Source organism: Malus sylvestris, chromosome 1 (assembly GCF_916048215.2).
Source record: "Malus sylvestris chromosome 1, drMalSylv7.2, whole genome shotgun sequence".
In the NCBI taxonomy this organism is placed as follows: Eukaryota; Viridiplantae; Streptophyta; class Magnoliopsida; order Rosales; family Rosaceae; genus Malus; species Malus sylvestris.
The window spans coordinates 18,373,148-18,391,402 of record NC_062260.1 but is presented as its reverse complement, the minus strand read 5'-3'; the positions used below and the strand labels follow the sequence as shown (position 1 = coordinate 18,391,402).

General features: G+C 41.2%; 3 protein-coding genes across 3 annotated transcripts; 2 read left to right on the top strand and 1 right to left on the bottom strand.

Moving 5' to 3' along the window:
* The first annotated feature begins 4,930 nt into the window (after nt 1–4,930).
* Nucleotides 4,931–9,088, top strand: LOC126618111 (NAC domain-containing protein 62-like). The gene is made up of 6 exons (XM_050286209.1): nt 4,931–5,263; nt 5,644–6,170; nt 6,613–6,984; nt 7,082–7,330; nt 7,428–8,412; nt 8,524–9,088. The coding sequence occupies exons 1-5, from the start codon at nt 5,053–5,055 to the stop codon at nt 7,617–7,619; spliced, it is 1,551 nt and encodes a 516-aa protein (XP_050142166.1). The 5' UTR covers nt 4,931–5,052; the 3' UTR covers nt 7,620–8,412; nt 8,524–9,088.
* A 1,298-nt stretch (nt 9,089–10,386) lies between these two features.
* LOC126618191 (NAC domain-containing protein 55-like) lies at nt 10,387–13,644 on the top strand. The gene is made up of 4 exons (XM_050286272.1): nt 10,387–10,681; nt 11,093–11,640; nt 11,738–12,961; nt 13,073–13,644. The coding sequence occupies exons 1-3, from the start codon at nt 10,468–10,470 to the stop codon at nt 12,146–12,148; spliced, it is 1,173 nt and encodes a 390-aa protein (XP_050142229.1). The 5' UTR covers nt 10,387–10,467; the 3' UTR covers nt 12,149–12,961; nt 13,073–13,644.
* A 427-nt stretch (nt 13,645–14,071) lies between these two features.
* LOC126614189 (protein ARV 2-like) lies at nt 14,072–16,692 on the bottom strand. Its single transcript, XM_050281772.1, has 9 exons — nt 16,399–16,692; nt 16,246–16,293; nt 16,065–16,154; nt 15,909–15,954; nt 15,722–15,804; nt 15,494–15,588; nt 14,919–14,985; nt 14,735–14,807; nt 14,072–14,394 (listed from the first exon to the last, which is right to left on the bottom strand). The coding sequence occupies exons 1-9, from the start codon at nt 16,690–16,692 to the stop codon at nt 14,285–14,287; spliced, it is 906 nt and encodes a 301-aa protein (XP_050137729.1). The 3' UTR covers nt 14,072–14,284.
* Between the last annotated feature and the right edge of the window lie 1,563 nt (nt 16,693–18,255).

Sequence of the window (18,255 nt, the reverse complement as noted above, 5' to 3'; positions counted from 1 at the left end):
CAATTCCGTAGGTTGCGTAGCAAGTATCACAACACTTTAGGACTTGGTGTAGGTTGTTCCGCGCTTGGCAGAGGTGAAGCTTATCGACTACGTAGCATGTCGGCAGTGGATAAAACTTCGTATATGCGCGCTAACTTGTTTAACCTTTCACAAGAATGTGCGGTTGTATAAGTCTAGCGCGGCTTTACTGCTCGAAGGGTAAGCCGTAGGCAGTCTTCCGGAATCCGTAGGCTACCTTAGTGCACTCAGTAGCAGCTTTAGGATTCCAGGGCAGCCGTCCATCGGATGTACTGCGTAATGTGCCATCTCCGTCTCTAGGGCCCGGTTCCCCACGGATTAGGCCAAGAGACCCAAAATCCTTCAGTTAGCTAAGCCTTGAAAAAGACCATTGCGGCTACTTCTAGGAATCCCGACGCAAGCCATCGTGCATCTAGTTATACTAGGGCAGCTAGGCTCATCCACGTCTGGATATTCGGAGTGTAAAGTTTATCCTCCCGTCTTGGAGAGCTGACCCATATGGGTGTCGGGAAATTGGTTTATCCTCTCGCACTGGAGAGCAATTAGTTTACCCTCTCGCACTGGAGAGCATGGTTGGTCCCTCGGGGGGCGCAATTCCTGCGATGGGTCCCTAAGAAGGGCACAGTCTTCTTTTGAAGTGCTGGAGTGATCACTTGTTGTAAGCATGCAGCCGAGCCAAGTTGTGATTACTTCTGAATTCCTCATTGAAAAACGAGTGAAACGAACGAGAACTTAGCTGTAAGGTAGGAACTGCATAACAACTGGATAGTCATCGACTTGTGAGGTGGTGCCCGTCGAGCTTCTTAAGTCTTCGGGCTTTGATGTAGTCGGAGGTCACACATGGTACTTCTTCAGATTGTAGGCGCTCCACTACTTTTCGATCTTTTTATCGTTTCATGGTAGCGGAGGTATAATTACTCTTACCGCCTATTCTGCTGAGCTTGTACGGACCTTCCCCGATGAGATCTATATTTTTGGATGTTTCGGCCTGCCTATTGCTTTGAGGATATCTCGGCATGGACATATGCTGCTTGATGCCATATTTTTTGAAGAACTTCGCCAAATCTTTGCCCACGAATTGCAGGCCGTTGTTGGTAACGATGGATTAAGGGATGCCAAATCGGTAAATGATGTTCCTCCATATGAAGCGCTCTATGTCCGTCTGAATCGTGGTCGTCATAGGCTCTGCTTCCACCTATTTGGTGAAGTAGTCGGTTGCCACGAACCACAGCTGCTCGCAAGCCTTTGTAGTTGGATGCGTCGTTGACATGCGAATGCCAGAAATCTCCATTAAGGGAATATGTGCAGCTAAAGTGTGCTCGACTGCCTTCGGGGCATCGTTGGGCCGAGTTGTTGCGTTCGTCAGAAAACTTTGCATCTGCCAGGGTCTACGCCTTTATCGTCGCCGATTTGGATTCGGCGGAATAGTGCGTCATGATGATGACTGCATGTAACTGTAGAATACAGGTAGTCGGGCCCCCAGCTCTTCTCGCATGATGGTAGAGCTTATTGCTACTTTAGATACCGTCAAACATGCGAATAAGTCCTCCGCTGCTTCTAGGGATGTGATGTCGGGTACTTCTTCAAGTCCTTGAATGTGCATTGGCGAGCCTCATCCCAAAGTGCATGCTTCTCTGCTAAAGCAAAAGAGTCTGCCAGAGTTAGATCTTCTTTCATGATCAATTTTCCGAATAGCGGGTGGTCTGTTGGAAGTTCTTTTTGGAAGGCTGCTCTAGCTATCGAGTCGTTGCATCCGACTATTTTTGCCTTCTCTATTTTGAACCTCCTCATATAGTCGCGAAGCGACTCCTTTGGGTTCTTCTTGACGTCGAACAAATGGTCAGACTTCTTTTTGATCGAGCGATAGGATGAATATTCTTTGGTGAAAACCAAAGAAAGTTCGTAGAAATTCCGGATGGATTGTGGCGGTAGGGTGTAGAACCAATCTTGCGCCTCGCCTTGTAGAGTGGTGGCGAATATCTTACACATAAGCTCATCGTTGTTTAGATAAAGGATCATTGCGCTTCGGTAGCGCTTTAAGTGTCTCTCCGGGTCTTCATCCCCTTTGAAAGATGTGAAATGTGGCATGCTGAACTCTCGTGGAGGCTCTGCCTGCTCGATCTCGTCCGTGAAGGGTGACCTGCTTATGTTGGTCATGTTCCGTCGTAGTGCCTCGTCGGTGACCTCGTTGCGTTGGAAATCATGCAATCGATTGGTCAAGAGTCTCTCTACTTCTTCCTGAATTTGCCTTTGTTGGGGTAGCGGAGCTCTCGGCTGCCCCCAGCCATAACTTGCTGGTCTAGGCTGCTCTTCCATGTGTTTGGCTCGTCTACGCCGCAAATGCAGTGCATGTGGTGCGTTCTTAGCAGGCGAACGAGTTCTTCGCAGGCTGCTGGTTGAACTTGAGCTGGATTGAGTGACTGCTTCTCTCCGTCCGTCGTGCTGCCTACTCTGATGTGAGGTGGATGATGCTCCTTGTGGGCTTAGCCGCGAATGAACACTTTGTCCGGAAGGTTGCTCATGTTGACTATCGGAGTGTGACCCCAACCGTGAATGTATGCTCATCCGTGGGCCTAGTCGAGAGTACACGCTCCTCCGCGCGCTAAGACGGGAGTATACGCTATCTCGGGGGCCCAATCGGGAATGTACACTGCCTGAACGTTCAGCTCGTGGCTGGTCGAATGTCTGCTTTCCAGGACGCTGCTGGAAAGGTTCGTCTGCCTTTGGATCCCGATGCGTTGCAAAAGTTGATTCACCAAAGTTGTCTGTTGTGCAAGGGCACTCGTCAACTCTATGACTTGTCGAGACAAGTGTTGTTCGCCATTTGGATTGGAAGAGCTTTGAAGGAATGCGCCTCCTTGGGCAGTGGAAATGTGGTAGACTCCGGGCGCGAGATTTGAATTGGGAAATGTCAAATGCGTGAAAAAATATGGTGAGAATGCCCCCGGCTCGATGGTAGGTCCGGATGGTTGAGATAGTCTTGGGTCGACTTGGGCTGCTTGGAAAGCCACTAGAGCAGGATAGGCAGTGAGAGTGGGCTGCTCGTCGGGAGCAGGCTGGGTCATGAAAGCAGGCTGCTTGGCAGGAGCAGGCTGGGCCACGGGAATGGGCTGCTCGACGGAAGCAGGTTGGGCCACGGGAGTCGGCTGCTTGACGGAAGTAGGCTGGACCACGAGAGTGGGCTGCTCGTCGGGAGCAGGTTGGGTCACGAGAACAGGCTGCTTGGCAGGAGCAGGCTGGGCCACGGGAGTGGGCTGCTTGATGGAAGCAGGCTGGACCACGGGAGTGGGCTGCTCGTCGGGAGCAGGCTGAGTCACGAGAGCAGGCTGGGCCACGGGAGTGGGCTGCTCGACGGAAACAGGCTGCTCAATACGCGGTGCATGTGAATGAGAGGCTTGGGCTTGGGTCCACGTAAACTTGGATGGCACGGCTTGGGTCGTGGTCTTGGTACCGTGAGCCTTGGATGGCACGGCTCGGGCCGTGGTGAAGGCTCCATGGACCTCGCCACGAGTGGCTACCGAAGTAGCCACCCCGGTGGTTCCCATGGTGGCCGTGGTGAAGGCACCATGGACCTCGCCACGGGTGGCTACCGAGGTAGCCACCACGGTGGTTCCCATGGTAGAAGCTTGTGGTGATGATGCCGCTCCCCTTATTGTCGCATTTTGCCTCACGGATCTCTGGGCCGTGGTGAAGGCTCCATGGACCTCGCCACGAGTGGCTACCGAAGTAGCCACCGCGGTGGTTCCCATGGTGGCTATGGTGAAGGCACCATGGACCTCGCCGCGGGTGGCTACCGAGGTAGCCACCACGGTGGTTCCCATGGTGGAAGCTCGTGATGATGATGCCGCTCCCTTTATTGTCGCATTTAGCCTCACGGATCTCCGCAATCCCATTTCTTGAACATTAGAATTTTCACTTGTGGAATTTTCTAAATTTCTAGCCATTATATTTTGCTTATACGTTTTATCAAAGAACCTTTGCAAATAAAAAATTCTAATAATAAGAACGTATGAAAAATATTCAAATGGACTAGAAAATAAAGAAAAAACCTTTTTTGTGCGAGAGTCTTCTACGAGTATGAATTTCAACTCTCAATGAAAGCACCAATTTGTGGATGCAAATTTCTTCCTCCTCGATCTTGGACGATTTTGCACCTACAAAACAATTAACACCTTAGGTTAAGGCCAAGAGCCTCACGCACCCACGATGAATGGGGGGCTTTGGCCGAAGAACCTCCGATGCCAAAGTTAGAATTTAGAGAGAAAGAGTGTTTAGAGAATTTTGGGATTTTTGCCAAAGTGTTGGAATTGATTTTTTGATGAGAATAGGTGCCTATTTATAGAGTTAGGAGGTGGCTAGGGTTTTTAGGTTTAATTTAGGTTTAATTAGCCAATTTATTTGGCTATTTAAACATAAAATGAATGTTTTGGTGGTTTTTGAAATAAATGGCTAATTGAATAAGGAAAAAATGAGGTAAAAACATATATGAAATAGGTTTTGAATTGTTACCCATTTTGGGTACTCCTGACTTGGTTGATGGATGATTCTCCACTGCTCGCGTGTAGGAGACCCGGTATGCCTCGAGGGTATTTTTGTCCTATTTTGTCCAAAAATCCACGTGTCGCCTAGTGAATATTTTTGGCTCCACAAACATGAAAATTGACAATTGAGCTACTGCTTAAGCGTTGATAAACGTTCTCATTTTTATCAGCAATATATCATTTAATTTAAAATTTTTATCTATAAATTTAGCCGCTCTAACATTACTATTCCGATACCATAAAGAAAATTTAATTTGGCACATTCTTACCCAACGTGTTAACACGGCAGTGGTTTGGCACCATCATGATCATCTGAAGACCTGGGAGTCTATGGAAGTCAAAAGAGCACAGTTGCACTGACTTAATTGGGTGACTTTGTTTTTAAGTACAAACTTCACTTCACCTGCTCTGCTTTTCTGCTTTGTTCTCTGAAAGCAAAAACATCTGATAATCTGGTTTCCAAATTTCCAAAGCATCTGAAGGAGGAGGAGGGATGAAAAACTTCAGCAGCAGCAGCAGCACTTCCATGACCACCACAACCACCGCCCAATCGGTGCCGGACATGGTGGCTGCGATCAGATTCCATCCCACTGAAGATGAAAAGGCCGACTTCTTGAGGAAGAAGATGAAAAATCACAATTCTCAAGCCTGCCTCTTCCTCCCTGTCATCGATGTCCGCAAGTTCGAGCCTTGGGAATTGCCTGGTAACCCATTATTCTATCTCACTTTTTCTCGTTCGGTTCCAAGGATGGGATAGTGTTGGATTTTCTTTTTAGGGGATTTGATGGATTAGACATGAAGAAAACTTATCCCTTCGAATCCTACCAAGTACCCACTTTGTGGGGATTTGAAGCATGAAGTTTCGTTATGAGTAATCCATCTTCTACCTTCAAATTGGACAAAATTTCTTCATATCTTCCGTCAACATAGCTTAAATGTTGTGATTATCCAATTCGATCCAATCTTAGGCACCGAACGAGCCCTGATTCTAATGAATTATCCAATACAGTTGAATTTTTAGTCACCAAACAAGTCCTTGAAGTGAGTTGGTTTTAAATTTTCAGTATCTCACTTTGTGTTGCAGGGCGCATGTTCGCTGAATCTCCGTATCAATCTAAGGCGTGGTACTCCTTCAGCTGGTGTGATTACAAATCCAACAACAGTCCTCGCTTCAAAAGGAAAACAAAGAAAGGCTTCTGGAAGATGAACGGCGACCAACGGGATGTCGGCCCGAAATATTTCACTTGCAAAAAGAGGACATTAACCTTCAAAAAAAAGACCTTCCAGGAAGGTCGTAGGTCTAAATCCGTTACGACGAGCTGGAAAATGCACGAGTACATTCGCATTAAACCTGAACGGGGTTCTAGTCCCCATCAGGCGAGGGATCAGCAAAGGGGCTTTGTTCTCTGCGTCCTCAAGTATAAGCCAGTTGATGAAGCTGCTACTGCTGCTGCAACGAATCATATGTCTCCAGACACTGAAGAAGTTCTGGCGTACAAACAGCTAGAACATGATCTGCTTGGTAGTGGAAATCAAGACGATGGTGAACCTGGTGGTGGCAGCTCATCTGATATTAATCAATCTCTACGCGACATGATTCAAGAGGTTTGGGTATGTATTATTCTGTATTTATTTATTTATTGTTGTAATAAACACAATTATAAGTATAGAATCTAATCACCATTAGCCTGTAATAAACACAATTATAAGTATAGAATCTAATCACAATTATAAGTATAGAATCTAATCACAATTATAAGTATAGATTCTATACAAACCCCATCTGTGTTTCGCTTCACCCCATCATTGTTGTAATAAACACAGGGGATTGGAGGGAGGTTTCTAGATGTGCTGGTCCTCTCTCCGTCATTACCGAGAGAGTAGCTCTTTGTGCCCATAACGGACATGAGCTAATCTCGCCTAGTCCTCTGTTTTATTAAGAAGAAAAATATACAAGCTTTTTGAATATTTTCTGATGTAAACCTGATAATATGGAGCACAAGAGTGTATCGAAACTTAATACTTGCTTGTTTTGTGATTCTTAATTGTGCAGTGGCAGTTATGTTCCCCAGCAGGTGAAGATCTGAATTCACTCTTTCCTCTTCCTGAGCCACCTCAGCCTCATCAGCCACCACAGCTTGGAAATGCTCCTGATGTCTGTAGTGGCGAAATAGTTGATCCTGGTACTAGTGGCTGCATTACCTATAATGCTGATAACCAAGCTGCAACAATGAATCATATGATTTCCGACACAGAAGAAATTCTGGCATACAAACAGCTAGAACGTGATGTGTTTGCCGGTGGTAATCACGATGTTGGTGAACGTGGTAGTGGTATTTTGACCTCTGGTGATGGTAATGATGAAACTGGTGGCTGGAAATTCTCGGATTTCGATGATCAAGCTGCATCTGATAGGTTTCAAGAGGTGATATAATCGTATGCTTTTTCTACATTTTTTTGTATGAACTTGCAAAGCCTGCCAAAATTTAACACCTGCTTGTTTGTGATTCTTAATCCACCAGTTGTTTACTGAGCTGGGAGAAATTCTGAATTCATCTTCTCAACCGCTGCAGCCACCGCAGCCACATCAGCCACCGCAACCACATCAACCGCAGGAATACAGCCCCTCCACACTGCAGCAATCTTTATTCCCGGATAATATTTCTTATCCTCAATATAAGAATAATATTTCAACCAATGATCCCAATGAGCAAGTTAACAAACTGGCTAATGGTGTTCCAATTCAAGCTACAGATGAAAGAATTTCAGTGGTGAGAAGTTGTTTCTTTCATTTTATATAAACTTCTAATATGCAGCACAAAAATTACATCGAAACATAACCCTTTGTCGTTATGATTCTTAATCCAGGCTTCTTTTAGCCCAGAAGAATATATGGGTCCTCTGTTTGATCCATCTTCGTTACAAGATTACTTGTTGCTGTCACCAATGAACACGGAACTGGGAGATGTTGTGCATACCAATAACTATAACTATATTGGATGCAATGATGAGTTGCGGATCTCTAGATTATATGGAGATTTCAACTCTTCTCCCATATAGTTCTTGATTTATCATTGTTGACCAGGATTGGTAACTTAGTATCCTGGGAAGAAACAATAGACCCTACTTTTAGTGACTCCAATCCAACAGAGTCACAAGCATGAGTCTAAGACAGGAACAGTGGAGTAAGAAACACAGAAAAATAGGTTTAGTCGGCATTAGCTAATCAAGAAACACATCAACGTAGCTAATGAACAGCAGGATCTTAGCTATCGAAGAACAGCAAGATCTTAGTTATCAGAAAAGAGCAATTGGGGGACTTGTAAACCCCAAGAGCTCTAGCAAGAGTAAAGCATCACCCTTATCTACAATTCAGGAACTGTAGGATTATGCCCATGATAACCGATGTAGGTTACCTAAGCCCATTCTTGTTCCTTTTGGCCGTTTTAAGAATTCCCTAGTTTTAGAAACTTGAAAGCTTGTTAGGTGAACATGTTAGTTCAAAGAACACCAGTAGAAGCTAGTGTTTGAGATGTCATGAGGAAATCTACTCTCCTCTGATGAGTCCAGATGAAGTAAAGATGTCTTTTCTCAGAATCAGCAGTTGTTTGGAGACCGCATATCTCATGCCAACCAGACTACGAGTATTCCTTAGCAAAATTGTCTTCAGATTGTGTACTTTCTTCATCAAAAAGTCATACGAACCTCAGCAAAAATGTGTCATTTAATGTACCCTCTTCATCAAAGTAATACGTACCTCAGCAAAACTATCTTCAACCATCATCCATTCGCGTCTATCCACTGGGAGTTGCTCCGAGAAGAATCCGACTGCAAGGCTGTATCACAAGACAAGGTGAGCAATCAAAGCTGAAATAGTTAATAAAAGCTCTTGTATTGAAGCTTTGGGAAGGCTATTTTCTGTTTTCACTCAACCTAATTTGATTTCTGTTAACTCTATTTGCAGGTCAGGGAAGCTGCAGAGTATTGCATTGCTCTTCATCTGCCCGGGAAGTAAACAAAAACCAAGTCTTTGAAGCATACGGTTTTGAAGCAGGCAACTGTAGGGTTCTTTCACTGGAGCATCTCCTCAAAACCATCAATCAGGTCCCCGATGGGGAATGGTATAATACTTTGATACCAAGTTCTAGTTCTAGCCTCCTACTCAGGCTTCGTTCGACTATTCTGGACATGGCGTTATGCAGGATCTGCTGCGACATGGCTGCTGGAGTCTCAAATATATTACAATAACCAGACACCAATGGTGATGTACCGGTTGCTGGTATTGAAATTTGAGGTTCCGTCCCTAATGGAGTAGCAATTACAATCATTATCAAAATCGGATGATTATGATTGGTTTAATCCTTTGATAACCTTCAGAATTAAACACCCTTTCTTATGTAAATAGTGCTTTAATTAATTTCTCTGTATCAGCTGCTGCGTTTCTGTGCAGCATTTCTGCCTTTCCTGTACTCCTTTCATGTTGTATGGTTGTTAATACTGTTTATCTAGAACCTTTCATTTTCTTGGAATTTCGTGTATTATATTCTCCTGGTGGTATATATATATATGTATGTATATTCATTATTCACCGAATCGTACCTTGAGAATACAAAAATTGCATTGTGTGAGTTGCATTTTGTGGCAAAGTTCAAAAGTTTTGATATGAATCAAAATCTATGAGAATTCAATGGTACTTATGGGAGATATCAAAGATCAACCAACATTATCAATGTTTAGCTTTAATTTTTATGCTCCACAAGATTCATTAATTAAATCATTTTATACATCCAATATTTAATGACGAAATTAATATTTACTAAATTATCATGTGTCAATTGGGCAAATATATTTTTCGTATTGACGAAGATAGATATAACCGTTAAGGGAATCCGTTATCCGGTGGGTATGGTTATGGATAATACCCGATGGTTAATTTGCAGTTATGGATATGATTAATTTTCGTGATTATAAGGATGGATATAGCAGTTCCATCCCCAGACCAATCCATTGACATCCCTAGTCGAGGACCCTCAAAATCTCAAGACCGATCTTGTTGCAGCTCCTTATAAAAACATGCAAAACTCTTTCTTTTTTTTCAACAACATTGTGTAGTATTATTACAGCTAAGCTGAATGTAAACTCGAAATCTGTAGCAACATTGTTGTCACTCCACATGGACATGCACAGTAGACGTACTGACGTAATGCTTTGCCTTCAAAAAACAATTATTTTCCACGTATGAGATTCTAGAAAGTTCGTAAATTCTAGAGTACGTTGATATGACGCAGCCATGTCCAACACTAAGTTCAAACTTGCATTGGAAGCTCAAGACTTGATTATATATTTGCACCTTCAATTTTGGTAGTTGTTCTGTTTGGATCTTTAAACGTTTTTTGTTTCAAATTGCCCCCTAAACTTCTAATATTGTATGGTAAGTTTAGTTTAGTTTAGCCAGAATTTGGATTAGCACTATCATTTGTAAGTTTAGTTAGAGTTAAGATAGTAATATCGTTTATGATCATAATTGTGTAAATTTGGGATTAGTCAAGTTAACGAAAGGAATTTGCTCACCTCTTCTCACCTAAGTTAAAATTTATGACAACATAATTTAAATTAGATTACAATATTACTGGAATTAAAGAAATTGTGATAAGAAATAATTGGAAGACCAAAATGAAAGAAACCCCAAACGTATAGGGAGCAAAAGATGAACTTACACCATAAGCTCAAAGACTCGGAAAAAATACTAGTCAACTTTCAAAAGTCCAGTGCTTGAGGGATAAGTGGGGTCTTTGATGAGGGTATATAAATACGACTCCGCTCAAATGCTGCTTCCTCACAGAACCAAGAACACCGATTAATAATCACAGTTCAAAGTTGAGAGAGAGAGAGGGGAAGAGAGAGAGAGATGAGCAGTAGCAGCATCAGCAGCAGCATGACAACTGAAGAAGGAGATGCAGTGCATGTGAATCTGATCCTACTACCTGGGTTCAGATTCTACCCAACTGATGAGCTGCTGGTCAGCTACTACTTGAAGAACAAGGTACAGGGCACAGACTCCCATTTCCGTCACCTCATCCCTGAAATCGATGTCTGCAAGTACGAGCCCTGCGATCTTCCTGGTAACCCCACTAATCTGTCTCACTTTTTATTCACTACCCTTTTATTATTTCTGATGGATTCGGATGTTGTTTATGTAAATTTACTATCTTGTTCGATTTTTTTTGTTTTTTTTTTTCATCCGGAATTGAATTGGGTTTCCATTTTTTGTTTTGTGTTGTGATTCCAGTGCTCTATTTCTTTTGTATGAAGCTGTTGTATGCATATATTTATGATCTTTTCAGTTTTTGTGTTTTTGTACCTTAAGAATTGGAGTGCAAGGGTGGATTGCCCGGGTTCCAACCATTGCGCCCCGGGCAAACCCTCCCCCCTCCCCTTAGTAGAACTTAAGAGTAGTAATATCGCTCGTCGCTCAAGAATTGGAGTGGACTGGTATCAAATTTTGAACATTTTGTTTTGTTGTTGGATTTCAGCATTCTTCCCAGAAGATCAAGAGAAGGAGTGGTACTTCTTCAGCCGGCCCGACTACAAGTACATCAACAGCACTCGCTGCAACCGGGCCACGGATCAAGGCTTTTACAAGATCACAGGGAAGGAGCGTGAGATCAGGGCTGAAGAATCCAAAGCTGTGATTGGGAAGAAGAGGATTCTGACCTTTTACGAAGGTCGTGCGCCGAAAGCAAAGAAGACCGATTGGATAGTCCATGAGTATTATCTCACAGAAACCCAGGTGGGTTCTAAACCCACCAAGCAGATGGACTTTGTCCTCTGCCGCCTGAAGAACAATTCAGCTAGTTATAAGAAGCCGAAGGGTGATCCAATCCGGGGCGAATTAGCTGATTCGGGAGCGAATTCTGAAGACGATCAAGCTGTTGTAAGTGATGTGATAGCAGAGCCAGTGGAACATCTGGGAGAAAAAGAGCTAGGGATTAGCCAAGTTAGCTTGAGCCTTGATGATGGTGATGATGACACTGGTTTCTGGAAATTCTCGGATTTCGATGATCCAGCTTTATTTCTAGAGGTGAGATAAGCATATGCTTTTTCTGCGTTCTTTTCTTTGAACTTGCAAAACCTGCCAAAATTTAACACCTGCTTGTTTGTGATTCTTAATCCACCAGTTGTGTGCTGAGATGGGAGAAATTCTGAATTCACCCTCTCAACCGCTGCAGCAGACACCACAGCCACATCAGCCACCGCATCCACATCAGCCTTCACAGCCACATCAACCACAGGATTACTGCCCACCCACACTGCAGTCACCATTACACACTTTGCCGGGAAATGTTTCCCATGTCCATGGTGATTGCACAAGGCGGCAATCTTTAATTCCAGATAATATTTCTTATCTTGAATATAAGAATAATATTTCAACCTGTGATCCCAATGAATGTATGGGTCCACCGTTTGATCCGTTACAAGATTACTTGCTGCTGTCACCAATGAACACGGAACTGGGAGATGGTGTGCATCCCAATAACTATATTGGATGCAATGATGAGTTGCGATCTCCAGATGATATGGAGATTTAAACTCTTTTCCCATAAAGTTCTTGATTTATCATTGTTGACCAGGATTAGTAATTTAGTATCCTGGGAAGAAACAACGTACCCTACTTTTAGTGACTCTAATCTACCAGAGTCACAAGCACGAGTCTTAAGATAGGAACAGCAACATAGGTTTAGTCGGTCTTAGTTACTCAAGAATAGCCAGTGAACAAGAAGATTTAATTATCGAAGAACAGCAAGATCTTAGTTATTGGAAAACAGAAATAGGGGACTTGTAAACCCCAAGAGCTCTAGCAAGAGTAAAGCATCACCCTAGTCTACCTTTCAGGAACTGTAGGCAGTAGAAACTTCATCTGCCAGTTTTGGACGATCATGTCCGTGACAACCGACGTAGGTTCGCTAAGCCTGTTCCTCTTCTCTTTGGCCGTTTTTAAGCATTCCTTAGTTTTAGAAACTTCAAAGCTTGTTAGGTGAACATGTTAGTTCAAAGAACAGCCGTAGAAGCCAGTGTTTGAGATGTCATCAGGAAGTCTACTCTCCTTCAACAAGTCCAGATTAAGCAAAGATGTCTTTTCTCAGAAGCAGCGGTTGTTTGTAGACCGCGTGTCACCTGTCAACCAAACTACAAATTTCCTCAGCAAAATTGTCTTTCAATAGTGTACTCTCTTCATCAAAAGTCAGACGAACCTCAGCAAAATTGTTTTCAAATTATCTACACTCTTCATCAAAAGCCATACGTACCTCAGCAAGACTGTCTTCAACCATCGTCCATTCGCGTCTATCCACTTGGAGTTGCTTCGAGAAGAATCCGACTGCAAAGCTGCATCACAAGACAAGGTGAGCAATCAAAGCTGAAATAGTTAATAAAAGTTCTTGTATTGAAGCTTTGGGAAGGCTATTATCTGGTTTCACTCAACTCAGTTTGATTTCTGTCAACTCTACTAGCAGGTTAAGGAAGCTGCAGAGTATTGCATTGCTCTTCATCTGCTCCAGAAGAAAGCAAAAACCGAGTCTTTGAAGCAGGCAACTGTAGGTTTCTTTCATTGAAGCATCTCCTCAACACCACTTATCAAGTCCCCCGACAGGGAATGGTATAATACTTCGCACCAAGCTCTAGTTCTAGCCTCGTACTCGGGCTTTCCTTCCACAGTCGTTTATTCTGAAAATGGCGTTATACAGGATCTGCTGCGACATGGTTTCTGGAGTCTCACGTATGTTACAATAACCAGACACTAATGTTGATGTACTGGTTGTTGGTATTGAAATTTGAGGTTCCATCCGTAATGGAGTGGTAATTACGATCATTATCAAAATCGGATGATTATGATTGGTTTAATCCTTTGATAACCTTCAGAATTAAACACCCATCTTATGTAAATATTGCTTTGATTAGTTTCCCTGTATCAGCTGCTGCGTTCCTGTGCAGCTTTTCTGCTTTTCCTGTACTCCTTTCATGTTGTATTGCAGTTAACGTTGTTTATTTAGAACCTTTCAATTTCAATGGAATTTTGTGCAGTCTATTCTCTTTTTTTTATTTTTTATGCAACGTTATATTTTTTTAATAAGGGTTTGAGGAATAAATTGGTATCTAACTAGTATTTGAAATCACACAAGAAGAAAAATTGTTTCTCCGCTTTCCTTAAGTTAGGGAGCAACAGGAGGAAAATTCACTAGAGCACTGACTTAGGGCATTTGGATATGTCGAGGCTCTTTTCCACCCTCCCCAAAGGCCGAAACTCATCTACAATTGGACGTTTTATCTCAAGCTAATCAAGCATTGCCATGTGTTTTTAACTTTCTAGCAGTGATTGATTGGTTTGAATAACCGTCACAATGGCACTCTAGCTATAGGTAAGTTTCGTTTCGATCAAAGGTAAGTTCCTTTCGATTTCCAAATTCCAATCAAAGGTAAAAACTTAAACCACAATAAAATCTGAAAGCTGAAAGTTTATAGTAGAATGCTAAAAAACTGCCCTCTATTTCATAACTGTGACACACATCTTACATATTTACACCACATCTTACAGCAGCCAGTCTAACACCACCACTGTCTTCGCAGAAAATATTGATCTATTTGTTCAAAAGAATAATAAATGAGAATACAAAAGTCTAAACAAAAATTATGCGTTTCAATACAGAGAAAGAAAGGCAACCAATGATTTAAGATCTAAAAAGTTCCCAACTCCAGCACCTTTGTGTGACCAAAAACTTTACCACATGAGCACTGAAGCACGCCGCTATACATCTACTCATAGCTGACCGAGTTATTACTGTTTCAAAAAAAGGAGAAAGGAAGAAGGATGTTCAGCTGCAATCAGTCGTTCTCAGAGTAAGAGTCTCCACACCATAGAATTTGAGAAATACTAAGCAGATCTAATGTTAGCTAATGCACACCTCCATATCAAATCAAGGCAGAACATCTATTTTATATCGTAAAACATTGTGTAGTCCTTAAAACTAAAGTGATCAGATATATGAGCATCTAGCAGTAGCATTTTCTGTAACAAATTCAAGATGATACTTCGCTGATAAAGCTTAGTTAATGAAATATGCATTGAAAATGCTAACTTTAGAAACATGACAAGGACCGTAAATACATTATCATCTGACCTTTGAGTGCCACAGTGTTGGATGATAAAACAAATAAATCAACGATCAAAATCACAGAAGGACATTCCCAGACCTGTAGAACACATGCTCAAATTAGATATGCGTTGAGTCTAACCAAGTATTCTTGAGGAAAGTTCAAATATGAGGAAAGAAAAAACGGATTTATTTAATTTGCAAACCATACCATCATTGCAATAAGAAACATCTTGAAGTAACTTGAAATAAATATTGCAAGCAGAAGCTCTTTATACCTGTACCAGAATATACAATATCACACACTCATATGTTCATGTTTGTGTGTGTGTGTATATATATATATATATGTATCTACTGAGACGAGACAACAACTTATCTCACGAGACAACTTATCTCACTACTACGGGTTGCTCCAGTTATGAATCTTTCAGGCCATGACTCACGGGTGTTCATAATTTGTTCTTCTGCTTATGTATTCTATATCTTTTTCCCTAAACTTTTAAACAGTGCTAACCGTACCAACTTTAGCCTGACCAAATTCCTACTAGTTGATAGCTCAACATAATTTTGAGTAACCATTATCCATCTTAACTTTCTGAGCGGGTCACAAATCAAAGATGCTAGATAGAACTCTCTAGTTCAGTTTATACCATTTTATCGACTGACCAAACCAGGCATGCTTCCTGAACATGTTTACATATAGATGGGTAATAAAACTATGCCTCGGTTAAAATATTCATAGAAATCACTGCCATCCTGGAGAGTACACACGGGAAATGTTACCTGAGTGGTCTAGGGAATGTGCTGAAAAGAATCCTCATAGCAAGTAAAAATGTAGAAAGAAACATGATATTTCCAAAGACGATATCCATCAGCATCTGAAATCGGAACATCTTTTTCTTATTAATAGGAAACTGAAATGCCAAAATTCTCAACCCATCTGCTAAAATTTAATATAAATCATCCTACATGCGTATAAACCCCATGAAATCCGAAAATGTACCCACCAACCTTTTGAAATCTCCAAAGTAACGAGGCGAAGCTCATGGACAAGCCCCATTCTTCCTTGCTTCTTTCCAAAAAGAGACTCCTATCTACACACATTGCTAAGGCACCCAATACATAAACACATATTATGTAAAAAGAATCAAAATTTAAATTTCCAAAAACACAATCCTGATAAGCACGGTAAGGATACAAGCATCCAGCAGAAGAAACCCGAAAGTGGACTTCCACAATAAACCCTGAAAAGGGTATCCAGAAAATCAAATTAGCAACTCTGGTGACCCAAGTTTTCAAAGGAACAATAAAACTGTAAAATCCCAGAAGCAAAAAGCAGCATAATTTTCAATACCTGGAAAGAAGGAGCTTGTGGGTCGATGACATTATAGAGTAAATGTGTATAAGCTTTGGTCTTGTGCAGAATCAAATCAATTAGAATAATCTGGCAGTGCAAACAAATCAAAACGTATCAAATTTGTTGAATTTCGAAGGAGAAAATTGAAGGGAAAAGAAAAAGAAGATAGGAGCTTTACTATGGGTTCGCATTCAATGTACTCGTCTGCAACTGCCTTGCAATTACCCTATTCACAGAAAAACCTAACCAATTTAGCAGCAGAAAAACTCAAAAAAAAATACAGAAAAAATTAAATAAAATAGGAAAAGAAAAGAAAGGAAAAGGGATTTACGCATTTCATGAGACGAATGTTGCCGGGAGAGTATTGGACGAACAGAGTCGTCATGCGACCGCCGCACTCTACACATCTGTACTCCATGGCGCTCTGTGCTCCTCTCTCTCTCTCTGGGCACTCTGGAAACACTGGTTCTTCCTGTTTCCGGGTTTGGGCTTTGGCTTCGATAAAAGAAATAAAATTTGGGCCTTCGCTGACGACTGTTGTGTTCGGGTTGAATTCAGTTATGGGCCTAAACCCGTTTCGTATATTTACTTTGCTCGTAAACGGTGTCGCGTTTAGTTTGAGCATTTTTTTGTTTCTTGTTGGATTTTTGAGGTTTTATTTTTGTTCGATTGGATTTGTGAGTTTAATCATGCATATGGTTAAGGATATTTATAGAAAGGAAATGCAAATCCTCTTTTTAAGATTTTAACAAATCTAATGATGTATCATCGAATTCACTATAAACACCTTTATTTTTTTATTAATTACCATAAACATTTTAAGACGTAGGCCCAGTTTGGTATTTTTTTTTTTTCATTAAAAATTGTTTTACTTTAAAGTAAAGCAGTAAAAAAATGTTTGGTAAAAATAAAATATAAGGCTTATTTTAAAAGTAATGACCTCCAAACAGCAACTTTTAAAAGTAGTTTGTAGGTTGCTTTTAAAAGTAGTATGTAGGTTACTTTAATAAAAAGCAGACTTAAGCCTTTAGAATATTTTTAATTCTTGTAATAAGCTCTTTTTTTGTTGAACAAACTGTAATAAGCTCATTAATTTTAAACAATGGCATTATTTATCCTTCTAGAAACAGTTTTTAAATTGCTTTTCATATTCACAACACTTTTAAAAATACAATGTATCAAACGCTCAACTGCTTTACTTTGTAGATGATTACTCTTAAATCACAGCATAAGCAATTTATTAAAAAAGCACAGCAATCCGAAACTGGCCCTTACTAAGTTACCATACAATTCTTACCATAACCCCCAATCGTTGTTCTAGAAATTCCCACCTAGAACCATCTAGGTCTACCTAGGCGCTAGGCAGCTGACCATCACCCTGATTAATCCCTAGGTGTTTGAAAACTAAGAAAGCCCTCATAGACCTCCGCATAGGCGCCCGCTTAGCCCGTCTAGGCATCTGTCTAATCCGCGACTTTCACTTATACAAAAAATCGATAACTTCATTTTGCATTTTACATATTTTTAATAAAATGTAAAAGACTTGTTGAATACTTGGTTGAACTCTCATTATATGCTTGTCCCCCATGTTTTCAATATTTCCTATACTTTATAATTTTTATGTTTTTTTTTTTTTTGGCAATTGATATATCTTAATATAATTATATTTTTTAAGTATAAATAGACACAATTTATACGATATATAATAAATTTACTTCAATCTGCCTAGGCCTACCAACTGTCTAGCTAGGTGGTAGGCTTTAGCCACCACCCGACTAGTCTCTAACGTCTTTTAGGACCTTGCCATTAATAGTCTCCCTCTCTCTCTCAAAAAAGAAAATTATTAATGTATATTAAGAGGGGAAGGAGGAGGGTAGGAAACTATTAAATAATTTAGGGGGAGGAAAGTTTGAACTCCGAATGCATGGGTAGAAATCCAACACCCTATTCACTAGGATATTGTCCCACATGCATCTCTCTCTTCCTATCCTTGCACTTTTGATAACAATCTTAAAGGAGAAAGTAGGCTAGAACCCTAATGTGGTCCATGCAAGTTTGTGCCTGGTTAAAAAGAGTTACTATGCTTGCATAACATAATTGAGCGGTGCACAGTGACATTTGTCTATATACAGCAATCGACTGTTGAGAAATAAGTATGAAAAATTGTGCGCTTGCGTGCATTATATTA

What these genes read in the sequence shown, in the direction of transcription:
- LOC126618111 (XM_050286209.1), top strand. Translation starts at nt 5,053, where the DNA reads ATGAAAAACTTCAGCAGCAGCAGCAGCACTTCCATGACCACCACAACC. An exon ending in CGAGCCTTGGGAATTGCCTG is followed by an intron (nt 5,264 to 5,643) that starts GTAACCCATTAT and finishes TTTGTGTTGCAG; the next exon opens with GGCGCATGTTCGCTGAATCT. An exon ending in ACATGATTCAAGAGGTTTGG is followed by an intron (nt 6,171 to 6,612) that starts GTATGTATTATT and finishes TTAATTGTGCAG; the next exon opens with TGGCAGTTATGTTCCCCAGC.
- LOC126618191 (XM_050286272.1), top strand. Translation starts at nt 10,468, where the DNA reads ATGAGCAGTAGCAGCATCAGCAGCAGCATGACAACTGAAGAAGGAGAT. An exon ending in CGAGCCCTGCGATCTTCCTG is followed by an intron (nt 10,682 to 11,092) that starts GTAACCCCACTA and finishes GTTGGATTTCAG; the next exon opens with CATTCTTCCCAGAAGATCAA. An exon ending in ATCCAGCTTTATTTCTAGAG is followed by an intron (nt 11,641 to 11,737) that starts GTGAGATAAGCA and finishes TTAATCCACCAG; the next exon opens with TTGTGTGCTGAGATGGGAGA.
- LOC126614189 (XM_050281772.1), bottom strand. Translation starts at nt 16,692, where the DNA reads ATGCTCAAACTAAACGCGACACCGTTTACGAGCAAAGTAAATATACGA. An exon ending in ACATTCGTCTCATGAAATGC is followed by an intron (nt 16,294 to 16,398) that starts GTAAATCCCTTT and finishes TTCTGTGAATAG; the next exon opens with GGTAATTGCAAGGCAGTTGC. An exon ending in TACTTTGGAGATTTCAAAAG is followed by an intron (nt 15,589 to 15,721) that starts GTTGGTGGGTAC and finishes TTCCGATTTCAG; the next exon opens with ATGCTGATGGATATCGTCTT.